Source organism: Triticum aestivum, chromosome 7A (assembly GCF_018294505.1).
Source record: "Triticum aestivum cultivar Chinese Spring chromosome 7A, IWGSC CS RefSeq v2.1, whole genome shotgun sequence".
Taxonomy (NCBI): Eukaryota; Viridiplantae; Streptophyta; class Magnoliopsida; order Poales; family Poaceae; genus Triticum; species Triticum aestivum.
The window spans coordinates 14846857-14869616 of NC_057812.1; the positions used below are offsets into that span (position 1 = coordinate 14846857).

The following is a 22760-nucleotide window of genomic DNA, read 5'->3' on the forward strand; positions in this document are numbered from 1 at the left end:
CTCATCTCGGTTTGACTGATTTCACAAACTCGGTGGAACCAATTTTGGTAATGAGCTAACCAAAGAGTTGGTCAAGCAAACTCGGTGAGACCGATTACAAATCTCGGTAAGACCAAATTTATTGCAATAGGAACCAGAGAGTTTGCATGCCCATTTCGGTGAGACCGGGATCCCATCGGTGAGACCGAATTTATTAGGGTTTCTGGCAGTGGCTATGTCAAATGAACTCGGTGGCGTCGGATAGATCAAATCGGTGGGGCCGAGTTTGACTTTTCGTTTGGGACATATGTGGATATGAGAAAGTGGTTGAGAGCTTTGGAGCATATCACTAAGCACTTTGAGAAAGCAAGCCATTAAGCAACACCTCATCCTCTTTTAATAGTATTGGCTCATATGGACTCAATGTGATCTTGGATCACTAAAATGAAAATGTAGAGTCTTGAGCTTTTGAGCTTGAGCCAATCCTTTGTCCTTAGCTTCTTGAAGGGGTTCCACATCCTCTTGTCCATGCCACTCCATCTGTTGAACTTGTATGAAATATACTAGATGAAAACATTAGTCCAACAAGAGATATGTTGACATTAATTACCAAAACCACCCAGGGAGCACTTGTGCTTTCACCAAGCCTTGCCGAAAAACAGGGGGCATGTGTTGGCGCTCGAAAATGGCATGATCGCAAAGAGTGACTTGAGGCTATAATGAGATGAGGTATTTGATGTCTCTCTTAAAAATGATCCAAATAGATATGAAGATGGTCCAAAACGGATCTCAGAAGCAAAAGGTATGACAATTTCGGAGATACCCATGTGGACATCAAATTAGAAAATGGCCTAAAACTCCCTCAATATGACCTCAAATGAAAAAGGGTTTAACATGAAAGTTGTGCGTCTCGTTGAAAGGTTAATTTTATATAAAAATCATCTTAGTCCGAGAACGTATGCAAATGTTATAGCCCATTCAATGTGCTGCTGTGAGAAATCTGGGCTTGGCCGAATCATCCGGGCCAGAGGTCGTGAGAAGTCTGAATGTAGTTAGATTTTGATGATTTGGACGGCAAGGCAAGTCCTTTTATTGTATGGGAAGTCCATCCGCCTCTTATATAGATAAGAGGTGACGGCCGATTGAACAACAAACACATAATCGCAAACGCATCTACAATTTTTCCATCTACGTTTTGTCTCTCCCTCATTCTTGCTCCCAAATTCTTCGCCGTTCTTGGTGTCAGATAGCTGCGAATCGTGAGCCTCTAGGGGCGGCTTAACCGACCTAGGTCAGCCCATAGCCGCCGCACTCCCCGACGGGGTCCCTACCAAGAGTGTGGGGTCTCGAGTCCTCAAAACTTTGCTCCGGTCATTTTCCGAATCACGCTTCTGGTGAGAATCCTTCGACATCAGCTATAGTGCATCACCCCCGGTGTCGAGGGTATATGTGACCTGTTCGTGTGCGAACACACGGATCAAAGTTGGTTTTAAGGGCAGGGAAGATGGTCATCGTGGCCTTCGCCTCCGTTAAGCACGGATTAAAGTTGGTCTTAGGGGCGGGGAAGATGGTCATCGTGGCTTCCGGATCCACCATATTTTCCCTATGTTTGGCAGCGCCGCTCATCGGAGTGGCCCCCAGAGGTATATGCTTCAGCCAGAGGGGAAGAGTGGCTCTTCCGCTTTCGCGAGGCCAAGGCCGAGGACGACGGTGGCCTGCGAACCGGGCAAGACACCTACTGTATATGACGGCGGTGGCGGTGGCCTTCGTCGGATCCAAGCGTCGGTGGCCTCCCATGGTCTACATTTCCTCGGTGTCGGCTGCAGCCGCAAACGTGTTGGCGCGCCTCCGCTGGCAGGACGCAGTTCCGCCAACCTTCACAACGGATGGCGTGGCTGCAGGCGCGGGAGGAGCGGGACGAAACAACATGTGTGGTGTGGTTCTTGCCGGCATGGCCTCGTTTAAATAGCGGGCAGACGCAAGGAGCAAATAGACGTTAGGTTTAATGATGGTTGGCTCGCAGACGGATGTGTGACCGGAGTAGGTTTCTTTGCACACCCGTGGGTTTAATGGAGGTAGGCAGTAGTTTGAAGCCGTTTGAATGCCACGAGGAGACGTTTTCAATCTGTGGTGCAGCGAGCGGCGCTATCTCGGCCGGTGCGCCACTTCAATGCCAGCAGTGCGTGGTCGCGTCTGCTCTAAGCCGGCGTCATTGTGGACCGGCCTCTCTATCAACGACAAAAATGCGGGCAGCTGGCGTCAGGAGGGAAAGCATGGGGCGAGAGCGGAGGTTTTTAGGTGGGCCATGTTAGCCAAACACTGACGTGGAAATGGTATGAATACCCGCAACTCCCCCCTCCCTCCCACTTTTTCGGTTTGCGGTAAAACTGTGTGCCTAGACCGCCAGGCGGGCGGATATAGGGCCACGTTGGATGGTAGAACACGTCCGGACCACAATCTGGACGGTTGCAGGCGGTTTAAGGGTCAGCATTGCAGATGCCCTAATTATGTATGTCTAGGGTACATCTGAAGATGCCCTAGATTATTGTGCATCTAAGTGGCTCAATGAAGCATAAAAAGAAAAGGCACTACATGAAAAATAAATGAAGCCGGGTATGAAACATACACAGCTAAGAGCATTTTAACCTCGGCGAAGTGTAAACCGAGTGTTGCACTTGGCTTATAGTAATCGGCTTAGGCACTGTAAGGCGAGGGTCACTTATCGGGTATTCGGCTTATACATAAGGCGAGTATAAACCGTGGCTCTCGGTAAAAAAAATGCGGGATCATGGTCGGCGGTGCCACGTGACGTCTCTATATGCCAAGTGCACGGCTAAGCCGTGTGTTCGGTTGTCCTCATGGTTTACAGGTAAGCCAGGTGCTAGGCTTAAGTCGTGCGCTCATCACAAGCCCAAGGTCTGCCACGTGGACCATGTAAGCCCGACATGAATACTCATACACTCGGCTTGACCTCGACTGCCATACTCTTTTGGCAAACTCCCATATCCCATGTTTGTACGATGGTCCAAATGTTACTATATCAGACTGGTCCAGCGCCACCGTTGACATATTAAACCACCTGGTTCTTTTTTTGTCACGTGGAAATTCAATTGGTTTTGCTACGACAATTGAATTAGCCACTTCACCTACTGCTTAACCCATTACATCAAGGCCCAGTTTGCTTTCCGAAATTTGATAATTTTATATTTTAATGTACTACTTGGACACAAAGTAGATAAAAACAAGTCAATGAAACGCCAAAATTTGCAAAAACAAACTGAATAGACGGTCGTAGAGCGAGCTTCTTTTACAGTACCCTATACTGGTTGGGAGGAGGGACTAGCACACATCCATCTCACCGCTGATAGTTTTAGGGTAGTACAGACATTTCCAGTTTTTAGGGACCGTTGTGTGAGTTACATTGAGTACGGTCCTTCAAAAAGTTAACAACATATACACACCGCCATCGTTCGCCATGACCAAAGTCGGAATTCCGTTTTCACGGGCGGTCAATTCTCCTCAACTCGCAGTCAGCTGGATGGCCTCCAAGTCGTGTCGATGAACGACCAATGACCATCATGGAGCAGGCACGCAACCGGAAGATAGCTACGTCCTGGAGGCTGTACCACACTACGCCGCCGGAGCCCAGGACGCTGCCACACCTCGCGCCGCCTGCCAAGATCCAACGAGAGAGAGGGGCGCTCCACCGCCCGATGCTGCCAGCCCCGCGGTCGCCGCGCCGCCGGCGAACGGTCAGTTGTTGTTGACGAGAGAGCCCAGGGGAAGGGAGTGCCCACCGCCAGCAACACCAATCAGGCTTTGCATGATGATGCCTGCAGGCCACTGTAGGGAGGAAGGACGAGACGGGGGGAGCTGGTCCGGAAGCTAGGGTTTCTCCCTAGGTCGCCCGCGGGAGCAAGCCGCGAGGGATGGTTCGCGTGGATAGATATGAATACTGGAGAATTTCCGGTCTCTATACAATGTACTAAACCAATATGCACTGGCCCTAGTTGTCTGCCCCTAGAGATTATTTCTTTCCCTCTCATCTATTTTTCATGTCGACCTCATAGCTTTACTGCTGCGTAGTTACAATGACTTGACGGTTTTAATCTCTCTTTCATGTCGATCTGATCATCAGTGGTGGGTAATAACAAACATGGACCATTATTACTATTATCACTTTCATGCCGATCTCATCTGCATTGCTTGATAGTGACAACAACTTGGACCGTTCTTAAATCTGTCTTTTTCATATCCACAACATGTTCATTGCTGAGTAGTAACGACGGCATGGACTGTTATCATCTCTTTTTCAGTACGGTCTCATCTCGATTGATGGATAGTAACAATGCCATGGACTGTTCCATATTTGTTAGACCAAGCTAAGCGTCGTTACAGTTGTACGACCAACTAAATCATTGAATTTAAGGCTGGTGGTGCTGGCCGAGCGTCCCCGATGGAGTCTGCTTGACCTCGACTGCCATACTCTTTTGGCAAACTCCCCTATCCTATCTTTGTACGCTAGTCCGAAGGTTACTATATCAGTCTGGTCCAGCCCCACCGTTGACATATTAAACCACCTGTTTTTTGTCACGTGGAAATTCAATTGGTTTTGCTAAGACAGTTGAACTAGACACTTCACCTACTGTTTGACACATTACGGCAAGGCCCAGTTTGCTTTCCGAAATTTGAGTGTTGTTATTATTTTGTATTTTAATGTATTAATGAGACACAAAGTAGATAGAAACAAGTCAGTGAAACATCAAAAGTTGCCTAAACAAACTGATTGAACGGGATTATCATAGAGCATTTTTACATAACCTTATACTAGTTGGGGGGAGGGACTAGTACACATCCACCTCACCGTTGATAGTTTTAGGGTCGTACAGACATTTCCAGTTTTAGGGTAGACACATCCATCCCACCGTTGTGTGAGTTACATTGAGTATGGTGTCTATAGACTCTACACAATGTGGACTGCAGCGTTTCGGTGCCTAGCATCATCCGCACACGGTCAAAAAAGTCACAAAAAATTCAAAATTCCAATTTTCTTTTGCATGATAGAAAATTTATTGCGTGAGGTCCGCTCGAAGTTTCAGATACTTTGGACAGAGAAAAGGCACAAATAGAATCAAAACAGTACATGAACAGTAACCTTTTTTACAGACCCGAATTTGTCTTCTTTGCCGAGAGCTGCTCAGATGTCCAAATGATTTGAAAGTTGGAGTGGACCACACGCATCAAACTATCTACCATGCAAAAAACAATTGGGGTTTGTTGATTTTTTCTAGTATTGTTTTGATATTTTTTCTTCAGTACGGGTGCAGATGAGCCTGAGCTCAGAACTGGATTATCGTACAATGTGCTAGTAGTATACATGACTTGAAACAGTAGTACAAGCATGTTCTTCTAAACCAGTATATTTTCTGGACGCGACTCATCTGACGTACAAGAGGCATGCCAGAACTGCCGTAGAGCACCATCCCGACCATTCTTAACCCACAATACTGGTCTGACAAATAGGGATTGTGAAAATGTGGTGGCGGCAATTCATGATTGACTTCGATTGATGGTGCTTCTCGAGTACACCGTCTGGAGCTTCGGGGTGAAAACCCAAAGTCTGACCCATGTTGGTTATACCTAGCAAAGACGATATTTTTGCATTGTTATCTTGTTGAAGGCATTGCACAGATTCGCTCAGACTTTTTCTTCAGGGTGAAAACCTAGAATCTGACTTTTACTGGTTGGATCCAGTGACGAAGGCGCTTCAGCGTTGTTCCTTTCATGAAGGCGTTGTCGTTGAAAAATCTTGTTGTCCTTCTATTGTCAAAAGATGCAGATATGGTCATTGTCATAGTTTGTCGATCACTTTCGGATTTTTTTTCCTTGCTTCGGCATAGCTTTGGTCTTGTATGACTTCGCATTTTACCGGTGAGTTTTTTGACGTGCGTGCATCCTAGCAATGCAGAGGCCGGATGTGTGCTCATTGTGTTTGTATCCACTTGATACTCTATTTTGAGGTAATAAAATCCACCATTTATCGAAGGGAAGATACCAGTCGACGTATTCAATATCACAGTGCATAGTGCCTTGTATTCTTTGGTGGTGCCAAGTAGCAGCTGCGACCCCCGCAAAAAAAAGTAGCAGTTGCGACCCTTTTTTTTATTCATATTAAGGCAGTACAAAGAACACAAGGGACGACTTTGGCTCAGCTCCAACAAAAGCCGCTGGCTCATATTCTAAGCCCAACAATGCAGAGTCTCTCCGCTGGCTCATAGACGGATCGGTAGTGCCACCCTGGCCGCTGATCGGTAGTGCGCATCGTCGCAACAGACGGCCACCAATTCTAAAGACGGCGAGCACGAGATAATGTTTGTTTTAGAAAAAAAGGAAAGGTAATGTTTGTGGGCTGAATGCTTCGGTGATGAATTTGCATCAACACACTTTGATGTTTCTTGATTAAACTTTGCATCAGGGACAGTGGATTGATTAAAAACCTGAGATAAGCGTTTAGGAGCAGCCAAGGTGGCTTTGTTTTGTACTTTCTGGTTTTGTTCATGTGTGTATTAGGCTGGCTCAGTCTAAACTTCAGGCTTGCGCTGCTCTCTCGCCTTTGGCACACATGACATGTCGCTTCCGTGATGACCGGCGGCGAACACGGCACCAAAGACAGGGACGATGCGCGCTGTCATGCCGGCAGCCATGGCGGCGCGTCGCCGGACGTGCGTGCACTGTGCTTTTGGCGTCAAGATTGTTGTTCGGTGTCAGACGCTGTGCACTAGGAAGATCGTAGGTGCACGTGGACTGGGATGTTTCCTGTTCATCCGATCGGTTTAAAGGGTTATAAGGACGGCTGGGATGTTGTTCTAAGGCAGTTATGATGTGCCTCCTGCACGTCAGACGAGCCGCATCCGTATTTTCCATAACTGTTTCTCGGCCAGAGATTGCTTGTTTCTCTCTCATCTCTTTTTCCTGTCAACTTCATATATGTTGTGCTGGGTAGTTAGGATTTTACGACAAGGTGGACTGTTATCGTCTCGTTTTCATGTCGGCCTCACCTTCAATTCTTTGGAGTAACGACGACATGGACTGATATCCTCTCTTTTTCGTGCCAACGTCATATTCATTGCTGGATAGTAACAACTTCTGCAGGAAATTAAAAAAAAACTAAAATAGACTACTTGACTGTTCTCAAATCTTCCCAAAAACTATGCTTCAAGTAAACAGTTGCACTTGCAGGGCATCGTGATGCCATGACACACGAGACATGTGCAATATATGTTGAATCTTATATCGGTGAACGAAAATGACACTTTTAAAGTCCAACTCTTCCACAAAATCACAACTTCAAAGTCCAAATCTTGTGCATCCATATGATCATGCCTCCAAAGTCGAGGTACCACGTGTAATAATGTGCATTTTTATTTTCTTAAATACCAAAGCCCACACAAAGGAGGCCCCCTTCCATGGCCCGCTGCATTGTCAATGCATGTGCGCACGCCAAAAGACATCGAGGCTAATGCCCAGTACTGTGGCAAAACTGACATGGAATTTTCCCGTAGCGCCACCGTCGAGTATGACTTCGAAACTAATGTGGTCTCACGGATGTGGTCGTCTCCTTTGTTGCAGCCGCCAGCGCGTACTACGCCCATGTTGTGGAGGGTACAACTGAGCATGCAACTACGCCACCTGTGACCGTGTGGTCGATGCCCGTGTCCAGACCATATCGAACGGCTGTGTGGTCTGCCTTGTCATTGCCACCTGACAATTTGCCACCCTCGCGAAAGCCAAGGCATCGTTGGAGGAGTTATCTCTCTGTGTCCGAGGAAACTGGTGGTGTCAGGGAAATGTACTCTGTGTCCAAGGCAACGCCCGCACGTACAACGCGTCTGCGAAAGCCAGGGAAATGTACTCTAAAATCTTTCCCTACTAATAAACCACGGATCGCTTCTGCTCGTACGTCGTCGGCGCTTTTGCAGAAAAGTCCCTTCGTTTTTCAGAAATTAACCCGCAATCCTCCTAATATGTCAAACTGAACAGGTACGGGCGATGGAAAAGAAAAAAAACACGCTTACCTCCCCCGTCTCCACCTCCAGCGCGCCGCCGGCCCCCGCCAAGCGCCGTCGCAGTCTGCCCTCACCCTTCCGCCGCGCGCCGCCGCCGCCCCTCCGCCGTGCGCCGCCCCCACCCCTGCGGCTTTCCACCACCGGCGACACTCGACGCCGGCGCCGCACCTTCCCCCAACTCCTCTCTCTCCTCCTCCTTCGCCGTCACCGCTCTTCATCAGCCGGCAGACTCTGTCCAAATGGGCAGGCGGCGCTGGAGTTCATCGGAACGGGTAGGCGGCCGGCGGGCGGCGCGAGGAAGATGGCGGATCTGGGCGCGGCATCGAGGGTTCAGGCGGCTGGTGCGGCAGCTTGCTCCGATGGCGCTGGTGTCCTGCTCATCCAGAGAAAGAGAGAGATATCGCGTGAGGGAGAGAGGAAAGAGAGGAAGAAATGAGAACGAGAAGGGGCGCAGGGTGAGGGAGGCAGTCGCCGGCGGTGGCGCCGCTCTGCCGCTGCATCTCTCTTCCCCCACGTCCCTACTGCTGCTCCTCTAACTCCATCTCTCTGCTGTCGATTCTCTGCCCGCTGCTACCTCTCCTCTCTGCTCCTTGCTGCCTGTGACTGTCCCATCTCTCCTAGCGCTGCTGCTGCTGCTGCATTTCTTCTGAAGCTCTTCTCAAACCCGTTGATGCAGTTCTTCTCTGAACTCCAACATGTTGCTGCTTCTCTCTCTCTCTCTCTCTCTCTCTCTCTCTATTTTTCTGTAATTTTGTGAACCACAAACCATTTTTGTGCCATTATATGATTTGTGGTATTTGCTTGAGTGAACCTGTAAGGTTTGTACCTTCTGGAAAGTGCTAGCACCTACATATTATCCAATTTTTTCTAAATGTCATGAGGCATGAGCCACAATATTTCTCAAGAACGACCGTTGGTATATATAAGGCATGCATACAATTTTAATAACACTCTTTTTGCTCTCATTTATCTGTTGGCATAGAGCATCGTATAATATAGAAGAGTCATTCAAACATAGCTCTTTGAATATCGGACAAAATATTGGTTGCCTGATTTATTTATAAGAAGATTCTTCTATGTATTTAGTTACATGATTTTAATTTGATCGTCTTCTTTCAACTTTTTTTTGCCAAGTATGATATTTCCTTAGGTTCACCTTGACCTTCACTGCTCTTGTGTAAGAGCTTAAGTAAATTGATGTTGTATCATCAGAATCTGTAGCCTTGCATAGTTTTTTTTTTGTCTGTACATACACTTTAATTTCTTGCTCGCACTGAAATCCCTCTTTGTCACAGGATGAATCAGAAACTGAAGATGATGATCCCATGGATACAGAAGAAGCTTCCTCTGTCCCATCGCTGCACTGCAGTCTTTCAGCCAAGCTCTGGTGAACTTTGAAATCCAGTTTAGAGAATTGCTCATGACTTGACAGAAATCATTCTTATGAGCACATCGTTTGATTCTATTACTAGGTCAGTCAACTTGAACTACCATGTGGAAGTGGAACTATTGTTGTCTGTCAGTTAAGACAGTCGGGAACTTGGTGTTGTCATTCCTGGCTATTGTATTAGGATACTAGCAGCACTTACATGCAGATATGCTTGTGATTCTAAAGATAGTACACAAGGTGATTGATGTGTGGGTCGCTCAAGTCCTGTGGGGTGCTGGGCTAAAGGTGTTCCATATACATGAACCATAAACTGGAATTGAAATTATTCTCCGCACACACAAGTAAAACCTATGCAAAGTGAACAATCTCACAGTTGCAGCTTATATTCAGTACTTCTTCATTACAAATGTCGATTTCAAAGCATTTTCTTTCTCTAATTCTGCAACTTTATAAACTGCAGCTCAGTTTTGCTCACAAATGTTTTGCTCCTCATAAAACTAATTTTCTACTAACTGATTTCCGTATTTCCATTATAGTTTATTCATTACCATGTTCAAGGAATTATCAGCGTTTTTTCTGACTTGGTCAACTTACCCTTGCAGTAATTTAGCAGTTGAGATCAAGATGCTACTCCAATCTATATATGAAACCAAATCAGGTGGGCTTGATGACAAAGAGGTAATAAGAGATGAACTCTTCCAGTATAAAAAGTTGATGGTCCTAATTAGTTTATAGCTTATTCCTTGATCACTTTAATTTACACGACGTCTCCAGGGCCTTTTGTGTTCTTTGGTAATATATTTGATTATAGTCACAGCTTACGCAAGATGATTATTTACGTTCCTAATTTATCTTCCTCTATCATGGTGGTAGGGAAACATCGCCGTTAGTTTGCCTGAGATAGAAGGACTTCACATAATTTTGTCAATAGCATTGATCAGGACTTTTTTCTTATTCTTTTCTATTTGTAGACAAGGAAGAACCATAGAGAATCTCGATCCTTACACTATAGCAGTACCTGAAGCAGAGCAAACCGCTGTCTCAAATTTAATAGTAGATGGAAAGGAATGGTTGTTTTTGTTGCAGGTTACTCCAAGAACAAGTGCATTGTCAAGCTAGATGTTTTATATTATCCGTCCATAATCTGGATGCTTGTGTATCCTGCGACTTGGTTCATCCAGGAGGTATTTGTGTTCAAACACAAGTGTGGGCTGCTTGCAGGGTAGAGCATAATTGGATTTTAAAGCCATTTATAATGTCCTGCAAAACTATAAGTTTGAACAAAGGTACATTAAGTTGTGTCACTCACATGGACAGTGTTGCCATCTATAATGCCTTACAAGTCTGAGCTCCATCATGATAATCTGATTAGTGTGTCGCAAGTCTGCTATTTCTAACTGTACAAATTCTGCACTTATTTAGCATTTTACATGATGCGTAGATTTTTCAGAACAGAAATAAGTCAATCCTTATAACCTGATTTTGCTATATTATTTAGTTCGAAGTTACTTTGTAAATCCCAGTTTCCCCAGTATTGTAACTCTGTGTCAAATTAAACTGATATTTCTCTTGTGAACAACTTCAATTTGTAATATCATGATTTTCTTTTTCAGAAACCACTTCAACTAGCCTAGGGCTATGTCTATTAGTCCTCCAGTATTTCTTGGAATGAGATAACACATGTTTCTTCAAGTGTCTACACACTACATGAAGTAAGTTTCTTATAGGAGTAGTCAAACCTGGATACCAATTTATTGGAACATTATATTTCTTATAGAAGTAGTCAAACATGGATATCAATTTATTGGAACTCATCAAGGAAGAGACACTCCTGGAGGGTCAGAAGTAATGCAATATATTCTCTCTCTTATGCCTATTTGAAATACAGTTGTAGGGTTGTACTTTGCCACTCATATTGCAGTACTCAACTGTAGCATGGATGGAGCAGGAAAGTGTGCTAAACCTTCTAACATGGACACTGCACTTGTACGAGCTACGGGCCACTATTGTTTGTCATATGGATTGTAGATGTAGTGGTAATGTACCACATTTTTCATGTAGTAAGGATGATACGTTATACGGAGTATAACAGTATGGTTGCCGTGACCTTCCTATTGTCCGTAGAGCCAGAAGAAAAATAGAATAAAATTTTCATTAGACAAATAATAGAATTGGTGATTGAATATCACATGTCTGTAATTTTATATCTATGTGGGAGCTTGACGTAAGAGTACATGCAGAGTATACAAGTGAAAAACATTATTTATTTACAGGCGTTATTGTCAAAGTTTATTTTAACAGGGAGGGATCCCGAAGCTTTATTACCATCGTAATAACATGATACAACACATATGACATCTAGGCCCTAAAGAAACAAGAAAATACATAACAAAACCATGGACTTTTACAAAAAAGGACCTCAAACTGAGAGACAAAAACATGATCAGGTCCCTGCGTCAGTGTAGGTTGCATCTTGCTGCCGTCGGGGACGAGCCACTTGAGGCAACGAGGTTGCTATGGCAGTATGGCTCGAGGCCATACATAGCCCCAAATAGAAGAAACACTACCTCCTTGTTGGCATAGCCCTAGGAAGAAGAAAGAGGCGCGCAGACAGACCCATCGCTTTAGAAGGTTGCACTTCAGCCTGAAGAGTCACCAAAGCGACGAAGACCGCCCATCGATTGCCAAAGACCAGCTTCAGCGAGTGGCGTAGCTTCATAACAATTACCGGTGAAAATAAGCTCATATCCAATCGTATATTATATTTTTGGATGAAGTTAACACCAAAGCTTCTACTGGTAAAAATTAGGGCCAGTTCGGAAGTGAAAATCCTAATGAAGTCTTGCTGACCTCAAATGTTGGCTTTACAAGAAAATACTCATTTTTTCGCAATAATAGATGAGCAAGAATTTTCAAAACCGATGTTTCATTGTTGTTTCCCGTGGCAACACACGGGCATTTTACTAGTTTAGTTTAATGCCTAAATGTCAGGTATGGTTTAAATAGTTTAACTCTCTCTATTTTCTATTGCAATGAAACTGTATTTACATTTGTCCACTTGGAGGTGAATCGCCGAGAAGTTCCACAGAATATTAGTACTAAACATTGGCAAGTTGGGTATTGAACATGGTGAACCCCTCGGGTTCTCTCATCCTCAAATTGAGTGGTTAGAAGTTGAAGTCCGACCGATGTTGCGACACTCTAATGACTACTGAAGTGGCACTGGGATGCGATTTTGGTACATGGGCATAAGGCGGTTTCCATTATGCCTCTAAGCATTTGTTGATTATACTCAGACCGTTGGAGGTGGTTCCAAAACCGATAAGAATGCTTCCATTCGCATGCAAGTTACGTAAGAGTAAACCCTCCTCCTTCACCGTGCAACGAAGAATGAACCCTCCTCCAGGAGGCGTGTTCGCTACCTCTTCTACTACAGTATCATTGGGAGGGTCGCTCCAGGTCGAGTCCCTCAACACCGATCGTGATGCCTGCGGGGAGTTTGGCAGCAACCGCGCCCTCCACGGAAACGGGGCTCGCCTCATTGACCTGGGGGAACGTGAACAGACTGCACTATCCTTTCGCATGTGAGATCCTATTTTTCAGCTGTCAACTTATCCCTTTGAGGCGCTGCTCAGCGACCGGTGAGCAATTCTAGACATACGTAAAAAAGATACGTCTAACGGGTTGTTCCATATGGGGCATTATTATTAGGTGTAGGGAGAGGGACAGACCCACCCCCTGAAAATCAGGGAGGGAGAGATTAGTTGGTTGAATGGATTACGTAAAGCTTCATAAAAGTTACGTAGGTGTAGTATTATTGGTGACCAATACTGCAGGAAGTTTAGTGCAGTATTGACAGATCTGGACCCTTAGATAACAATAAATTAACAGTCCTTGTTAATCAGAGGGTACCGGAGAATGACTCACAAGATTTAGCTTTGTGAACTGTGTGCACTGACATCACACATATATTTTTTAATACGGTGCAGACATAGACACTCGTACATATACACATGCACTTATCCCTATGAACGCACGCATGCACATTTTACCTCTATGAGCATTTTCGAAGGACTGAGCCGGCACACCATCTTAAGATTGACGAAGTCGCTAAAGATGCCTCCGTAGCTTACTGGAACGTCTTTTCACACAGAACGTCTTCTTCCACTAAACGCACATCATCGAAACACCTGAAATAAATATAAGAAAATGCGAGCACCAATGTCAAGTTTAAGACATGGTTTGATTTGAGTTACACGGTTTACATTTTAAACTGCGTGCAATGGTATCATCACGTACAGTCTGTCCCTCTAACGTTTGTGATTGGGCTGTTAAAAGTACTTGCTGTAAAAGAAAATTATCTCCGCTCAGCCATCTCCGCCCCTATTTTGTTCTACATGTACCCCTACCGGCCGACCAAAAAATCTTTCATTTGTTCTGAGTAGCTGTAAATATTTATCCACCCTTGAAAAAAATAGCATGCTATAGCATCGCTAATAGGATGCTATAGTATTCTGAGCAATATCTCGCTAGATGAAACCAATCTTCAATCGTTCGCTATAGAAAGTTATCTCCGCTCAGCCATTTCCACCCCTATTCTGTTCTACGTCACTATACTGGATTTTGACGGCTGCGCTATTTTATCATAGCTTGCAGTTGTCTTCCTTGGTCCCACCATCAACACCTCCATAAAGCAAGCTACTGGAGCAACGGACCAACCGTCCTCCGTGCATGCTAGTGCAAGACTGAATTAGAGCTTCTCGCATCGCCGCAGGTACGACTTTTTGCATACTGTTGTTGTGAGCATTTGTTGGGAACCTGCTGTGGAAATTAACAAATGCCGCGTACGTTTAGTTTCAATGGGCACCGCCGTCGCTACGGCCTACACTATGGCGGGGGAGAATGAGGAGGATGGTTCGACAGTGTTCCGGCCAGGCACGGCGGCTTTGTCGCCGGTGCGCACTGTGGTGGCTTTAGCGTTGTGGCTTGGAGCCATCCACTTCAATCTGTTGCTTGTCTTGGCATCCGTCTTCGTCTTCCCCGGACACATCGCCGCCTTGTCCGTCATCTCCTCCATTTGTCTTTTCCCCTTCGTTTAGCTTAAGCTTTGCAATTTGTATGTAACCATGTTACTGCTTGTGAGCTTGTGTTACTTCATATATGTGCAGGGTACTAGGCACGCAGCTCTTCTTCATGTTCGCTCCTGTGAGTAACACTAACGGATGGGGGCGAAACGTCGCCAGGTCTAGACAATTTCCGTCTTTTCTTGGCCGACCGACCGGCCCGTTTTTCTTTCACCCATCTTTGCATTAGGATATTCCTGGATGATGAATGTTACTGTTGCCAGGTTCATATGCAAACACGCGGTCGGCTACTTCCCCATCACTTTGCATGTGGAGGACTACGATGCATTTGATCCCAATACAGCTTACGGTTTACTTTGCTTCTCTCGCATAGCTCTCACGCACGCAAGCGGTACTCGAATTGATCTTTTTGTGCGATCAGTACTGATGGGATCTTTGTCTTGATTTGCAGTGTTTGGTTATGAGCCGCACTGCGCTATGCCCTTGGGCTTGTGGGTCCTTGCAGCCCCCATGGGGTTTATGCCTCTGCCGAAGATGAAGATCTTAGCGAGTAGCGCGGTAGTTGATTAAGAACCTCAATTTTATTAATGTTTCTATTTGTCAGACTTGTTCAATATTATTCCCTCTTTACGAATAGTCAAATAAGTACGCATGACAACCCTAAAATATAAGGCCGCCTTAGGTTTGATAGATCACAAGTTAGATTCAGGAAACTCACTGGAAACAAAAGTTTAGGTGCTCCCTCGGATGTGCGTGAACCGCACCAAAGCCTCAGTGGTATTGGTTGTTATCATGCTACGCCGTTGACACGTGCTCGGCTCCATATGGCTCTGTGCAATATATGCAACGACGAAGGGCATGAAGGAATATTCCCTATAAAATCGACTTGGGAAAGTCACTATAAAGTCCTAGGGGATGATGCACATGTCCCTATAAAGTCGCCTTCAAAAAAGTCGACAGCTGTGCACATGCATCACAGAATTCTGAAAGAGCTTGGACGGCCATGCCGCACAGCTAATACACGAGCTGTAATGAGCCGGCTGAATTTCAATACTTTTTTTAAAATAATAAATTAATTCTGGCCATAAATTGATTAAAAAATATGAGTTATATTACAAAAAAATGTACAACATTTCTTTCGTATTTGAAAGAAGTTCCAACAGTGAATTTATGGCCTATAGTTTATATTATGTAGCATGCGACCAAGCACCCTGTGGGGTTGGAAGAGCACAAGTCACTGAACGACTATTTGATCATAAATTACTATTAAGTATATTTAATAAAGCTAAGAAAACTAGCTATCGGTTCCAAGTCAGTGGCTAGTATGAGAATTGCAAAATCATTGGTTTTGTAACTTTCAACTTAGGTCAAAAGGAAAGCAACTAGATTTCTCATTTGCTTTGTTGCAAATACAATTGCTATGTATTAGTTGCACATATATAGCTGTCAAAAAATTAAATCTGGAATCAAGAAAAAAAACGTTGATTGGTGTTGATATTATTCCTCTAACAATTAATTATTGACTATTTAATCAGGCATTCTACACACCTTTCCAGCGGCAAATATGGACCTGGCTAGGGTTAGTTCCGGCATCGAGAAAGAACTTCTCCTACTATCTCGGAGCCGGCTATAGTTGTGCCGTTGTGCCAGGAGGCCTGCGTGAGATGCGATATATGGATCATGAACCCGACTCAGAAGTAAATTTATTTCTAACTTCTACCATCATGGACTGAAAAAAAAAGAGTCTCAGAGCAACTATACTTCATGCTACTAGTAATGAAAAATTTGCAGGTTGCTTTCATTAGATCAAGAAAAGGATTCGTAAGAATAGCCATTCAAACCGGTTGCCCTTTAGTCCCAGTGTTCTGCTTTGGACAAGTAATTAACTTCATCAGACACATTACTTGAATGAATTCCTCCCATTGTTTCATCGATATGCTTTTCAGGATTACTATGTTTTGATAATTTAATTTGTACAATATTTGTTCCCAATCATTTGTGAGTTACTCATGTTTCTACGCATGCATTCGGTAATCATCTTGAAAAATTCAACCACAAGTGTTCTTTCATTATCATCTTTTTGCTTAACCAGGATCGTGTTTACAATTGGTGGAGACCCGGAAGTAATTTACTTGTTAAGATTGTTGGATTACTCAAAGCTCCCGCAATTGTCTTCTGGGGTAAATTCGGGTAAATGCTAGTATGATTTATATAATATGTTTGTCACACCATTCTTTCAGTTGACACGATGTCTCGTTCAGTAATTATGTAATATATATAATGTATCCATTAGATTCAGATTTAAGAAATGGGGTTTTACTATATCTTATAAATACTCTGTCATATGTTTATTCAAAATGGAAACTTTAGATAACTGCAGGTTTGCTCATACATAATACTCTAATGCAGAACCTTCATACCATTTCGGTTGCCTATGCATGTGTTTGTTGGAAGACCTATTGAAGTGACGAAAAATAACCAACCTACAATGGATGAGGTGGAAATCCTTCTACCTTATTCTGTTGATGTATTATAATTGATATGAACATATTTCCTATAGAGGTAAATCGACAATGATCAAGGGGTGGATGTAAGGGTAATAATATGTGCTCTGTAGCATCTGTATGTGAGAAAGAAACATGATTTGTTATGTCATAAAAGTAAGAAAGAAATAGCAATGACAAAATGGCTTAGAGATTTTTGGGTTGCATGAAATGAAAATTGTAGAAATAAGAAAGGAGGCATTAGAATGTCATGCAATATGGATTTCTACATGGACTAAAAACGTAATAACAATGTCTTTGGATGCTTTGTCCAAAACACATGAACTCTCAGGAATGGGGGCATTGGTGTCAAATGAGAAGTCAAATGTCATATACTTGGGCCCACATATTAGACATGATGTCGAGCAGATGCAAGATTTTTCTATTGAGTGGTAGTTTGCCCCGGTACTTGTGAAAGAAAAATACCAACAGTGGTGTTCTTCATATAAGCCTCAATTGTTGTGGTGCCCGAATATTTACTCTATAAAAGACAGTGAAAAATTAGCGCCCTATAGCGCCATTAATAGCATAATAGCACGCTATAGCGTTCCGAGCAATATCTTGCTAAGTAAATCAGTGTATAATGTCTCGTTAATAGCACACTATAGCACCATATGGCACGCTAAATAGTGTATTTTAAGGGCCACGCAATTTCATTATAGCATGCTATTTTTTCATTGATACAAAATCATAAAACCTGGAGTAGTTTGGTATTCCTATGAAATTCCCATAATTAGGCAAAGATAACTTTTATTGCAACTAAAAGTGGCAAGTAAAAGGCATAGTAATTTTTGTATTGCTTGCGAATTAGCATGGGCTGATTATTTTTAGTCTATAATGATGCCTGGTACGTGATGACTGCAGATAAATGAAGTGCATGAAAAATTCGTGATGGGTCTACAGGAGTTGTTCAACAAGCACAAGTATAAAGCTGGATGCCCTAACCTCCAACTACAAGTTATATGAGGCAACAAGTCTTGCTCAACATGCACGAGAATAAATAATCAGTGTTGTTACCTTAAAGTACCACAAAAAATGTGTGCTAGATAGAGCCAATACATGAAGGCTCAACATTATCGTTTTTCTGAAAGGGACATCCGTATGCTAATGATGACTGTGGATGAATGAATTGATCTCATTTTACTGGATGACGTTACTCATATTTTAAATAAATATGATTGTGTGCATTGCAACTATGCAAAGGCTGGGGGTTTCAACTTCTTTCGAAATAATTGGAAGTGTCATCTATATGCTGACATTTTCTTCTGCATCATCCGACCTGGTAGAATATTCAAAATTCAGTATGAGCGGAGGGTGAGGGTTGGAGGTAGCCTTGTGCAAGCATCTTATATGAGATAGCGCCACATGAGAAGCTAGGGGCGCTAATTGTTTACACTATACCGTCAAGTTCTCATGTAAAAGGAGTTTTTAATGATATAATTTTGATATCATATATTTCATTTACTATTAATTTATCCGTACCCCTTGGCGTCTCTCATGACTGCCCGGAAACTAGGGTTTCTCTACCTCCCGTTAGCACCGCCATCGATTATCCTCGTCTCCGGTGTCTTGGGGCCACGGAGGCACGGTGGATCTCAGCCCTTGCTTGAGAGAGAGTTCATGCTCTGTTTTTAGTTGAGGTAATATCACCAGGAGTCATAAAACTTGCGCTCAATGTTCAGTTTGGTGCTAAAACTTTAAAAATACGGATTTATGGTCACATAACTTGTCCCCGCGTGCATACACGGTGCTTCCTCTCGTATCCAGCCACATGGCCTGTCAACATGGCGTGCCAGCCCGGTGGAGGCCCACTTGTCAGTGGTTGGGAATGCACAACTAGGTGACCATAGCACGCTGGATTTTTTACAGAGAACTCCCTCACAATTTATTCAATGCGCACAAAGCCCTCAAATATAATGAAAAAAGATGGCACACATGGGGTTCAAACACGGGACCTGTCAATAAAATAGTTCGCCATACATCATTCCATCAGTGCTGATTGACGTTCAACATGATCAACTAAAATTCGTTTAATCACAAACAGAAGCCCCAACACAAATTGAGTGATAAAAAAGGGTGGCCCAACAGATTCGATCTCTCAACCTCAAGCGTGGACACACAGCAGCTAAACGCTACACTAAGTACCAAACAATGCCTGTAAAGAGAGAAGCCCAATTTGATATATTGTCCACGACCACTACTCGTATTCAGGTTCTTTTTCTCTCAGACCGAATTTTCGACAACCGATCAGTCCCCAGAAAATTTGGCGGTCCCCGGAAAAAATGTTGTCGCCCGAAATTTTGAATTTAAACGACAAAAACAATGTCAAATATAATAACTTTTGTGTGCATACAATATCATAATGACATAGTTAGCTTAGTGGCAGGGGCCGCGATTCTATTCCTTGTATTGTGAAATATATTTTTCTTTATTCATGCTCATTTATAAAAATGGTCTCGAACTATAACAATGAATTGAACATGCAAACTTCTATATAAGAGAGGAGTTGAGCTGACCGCTGTAACAGGCGTCACTTTTTTTTGCTAAATTAAATATATTTAGACGATAAAAAGATTTGAATTCAAAATTCATTTCAAAATTTTGGTAGATAAAAACTGGAATTGCCAAGATATTTTGAAACTCGGATTTTTTCCAACCCTCTCGAAAAAATGGAATAAAAAATTCTCGCTCATGACAAAGTTTTGTACAGTATGATTAAACATTATACATTTCGAAACAGTTTTCTTAATTGCTTTTTGGTGAAAAAAGGTGAGATTTTCGGGTATCCAGTTTTTACTAGCCGAACCTGGGAAAAACGGAATCTAGGAAGAACTGCGTCTAATATAAAATCAGGTTTACCTCTTTACAGTAAGGAATATGTAGTTGGTGTAGTGGTTTGCTTGTGCATGGATGTACCCGAGGTGTATGGAGTTAAAATCCCTGTGCGTGTACTTTTTATTTTCATTTTTCACACCACCTCATGCTGACAAGTGGGACACACAGAGGGGATTATGCTCAATTAAATTAATTAAATACAGAGCAAGGGTGCTTCTGCAAAGAAAAAATGCGGCGAGCTGTTTCGGTCACTAACAATGGGCCGTAGCCACGCTGGGGTGCCACGTAAGTGCGGGATACGTCTGAATATGACCAAAGTGACCGTATTTGCACAAAAACGCAAGTTGGATGACCACAAATCTGTACTTTTAAAGTTTTAGCACCAAACTGAACATCGAACACAAGTTCTACGACTTCCAATGATATTACCTCTTTTTAGTTTATTACTTAAGGTCAATTAATGTTTGTGTTCTGCTCAAGAAGACAAGCCAGTGGCGGCTCCCTGGAGATGAAATAAGTCCTCCTCACCTAGTCCCCATCTTGACAATGCGTCTAGCATTGTTGGAAGTGTGTTTCCAACGGATCTCTTGGGATTCGATTTGCGTTGGTCTTCGATAAATCCCCGTGGATACATTCTTTGTTCATATGTCTTCAGGTTGGACCCTCCTGATCTTCGCTTCTCTTTGTTGGCGGTGGTTGTAGTTCTTGTGCGCTGGTCTTATGGGGCCCTAGCACGACGATTTAAATTTGTAAATATTCTATATATTTAATTTTATATATACTAATAAAACACTTTACATGAAAAAATTGAAAAAAATTAAGAACCGATTTGGAAAATGATACACCTGTATAGAAAAATGTTAATTATGAGTATGGAAAATGGTAATTATATACTACAAAAAGGAACAAGACATTTAACTAAAATGAAAATAAAATTCAATAACATGTTTGTGCAATGTTAAAATAATGTAACACACATTCAAAAAGTGTATGTTACAACTGAAAAACTGTTCACGAGTTTCAAAAATTGGTTTGGGACATTTTAAAGAAAATTTTCCGAGATTCAAAAAACTGTTTGTGACGTTTAAAGTCTATTTATTCTAATATGAAAAATGTTCTCGTTGGTTAAGAAATTTTATTTCCATTAAAAATGTGTGTGAAATTTTTAAAAATATTCTAGTTTTTGAGGAAAAATATCCATGAAAATCTTAAGAATGCTTATACAATGTAAAAAAAATGTTCGTGCATTTTGGAAAAAACTTATTGCTAATACAATATATAAAAGTGTTTGTCAAAAATGTTGCTGTGTATCCAAAAAATTGTTCAAAACATATATTTTATAAAAAAATATACATCATTTAATTCAAAATGTCCAAAGTGTATCAAGAAATAGACAAAGTGTACTCACAAAAAGTAGATTCTGTGTTTAAAAAAAGGAAGTCGATTAAAACAGACAAAGAAAAACGGAAATAAAACTAAAGGAAACCAACAAAGAAATGAAAAATGAACCAAAAGTATAATGAAGAACAATTATCAAAGGAAACCAATGAATAACAAAGAATAACGAAAAGGAAATTTAAATAAAACCACTAAAACGCCCAAGAAATACCAGAGAAAAAATAATAAAACGAAAAAAACGGATGCCTTCACACACAGCCAGAATCAAGGAAGGGTTTGTTGCATCAATTATACTTTTCATTTTGCTGTTTGGTTTTGCTGTTAAAAGAGGGGGGGGGGGGGGGGGGGTGGACTGAAGTGAGCGAGCTAACTACAGCAATGTACGAGCGGCAGCGAATGAATAGCCCTGGCCGCGCCTGCCTATGTCTTACAGCGAGACGGAGTAGAAATTGTCTGCGACACATATTAGATGGGCCAGAACCAGCCCGTGACGGATACTTTGCCCTTTATCGAGGCTATAACACCTACGGACAGGCTTTCAGGTTGTTTTGTAACTTTTTTCCTTTTTACTCTTTTCTATTATTTACATGTTTGATATGAAAAAACTCATGTATTGTTAAACAAAGGTATGCACAACTTTACAAAAATGTGCTAGCATCAAAAAATGTTATGTGTATTGGACATCTATTTAACAAATTTTAAAAATATGAATCATGTATTTAAAAAATTTTAATCTGAATCAAAAGGTTATATATATATATATATATATATATATATAATAAAAATGTGTATGAAAAATGTGTTGGAAAAATAGAAATAAAAAGAAAACAAGAAGGAAAAACCAAAGTCCGAAGAATATAAAAAAAGGAAAAAAACATAAATAAAAAACTAAAATCCGAAGAAGGTCGATGAGAATAGTGAAAGAAAGATGAGAAAACCTCACAAAAAATTGCGGGCAGGTTGTTTATCATTTCCTTCATTTTAAAAAGTGTTCTGGTTTTCCAAAATATGTTTGTGGTATTTTTAAGAAATATTTATACAATGTTAAAAAATACTTTTACAATGTGAAAAAAATTATACAGTGTTAAAAAAAGGCACCATGTATTTGGAAAAAGGCACCATGTAATTGGAAAAAGGCACAAAATTAGTAATAAAAACAAGTGTTCATGGAATTCTTCAAAATCAATATGGAATTCTTCAAAATCAATACAAGAAAACAACATGATTAATAAAAACAAGTGTTCAAAGTTTTCCATGTGGAGCTCCTCAAGACTATCAGAAGTAACAAAAACAAGATCTTACCAAGTATTTTAAGATCTTACCATAGTGAAGAGTTTTACTTTATCCCTGTTTGAAGCTTCTGTTTTAATTTGTTTGACAACATTGATGCATTCCATATGTGGTAGATTAACTTCTATGACTCTATAATTCAGCTCATGCAATCTTCGTTCATGCTTAGACACAT

The 22760-nt window shown here is 42.1% G+C and overlaps 1 protein-coding gene and 1 long non-coding RNA gene across 2 annotated transcripts; both read left to right on the top strand.

Moving 5' to 3' along the window:
* Positions 1–8491: 8491 nt before the first annotated feature.
* Positions 8492–11541, top strand: LOC123152279 (uncharacterized). Its single transcript, XR_006476090.1, has 2 exons — positions 8492–11147; positions 11324–11541. It is a non-coding gene; the product is annotated as an uncharacterized lncRNA (long non-coding RNA).
* Positions 11542–12825: 1284 nt separating this feature from the next.
* LOC123152798 (diacylglycerol O-acyltransferase 2D-like) lies at positions 12826–18028 on the top strand. Its single transcript, XM_044572239.1, has 10 exons — positions 12826–13019; positions 14210–14494; positions 14604–14678; positions 14783–14868; positions 14971–15077; positions 16055–16216; positions 16311–16397; positions 16612–16709; positions 16929–17016; positions 17927–18028. Exons 1-10 carry the CDS (start codon positions 12826–12828, stop codon positions 18026–18028), a joined length of 1284 nt encoding a protein of 427 aa, XP_044428174.1.
* The last annotated feature ends 4732 nt before the right edge of the window (positions 18029–22760 follow it).

Bases quoted from the DNA above. Each gene is read 5' to 3' on its own strand.
- LOC123152798 (XM_044572239.1), top strand. From the start codon at position 12,826: ATGAACCCTCCTCCAGGAGGCGTGTTCGCTACCTCTTCTACTACAGTA. The intron at 13,020-14,209 runs GTGAGATCCTAT...GCATCGCCGCAG, and splicing joins ACTGCACTATCCTTTCGCAT to GTACGACTTTTTGCATACTG. The intron at 14,869-14,970 runs GTTTACTTTGCT...CTTGATTTGCAG, and splicing joins TGATCCCAATACAGCTTACG to TGTTTGGTTATGAGCCGCAC.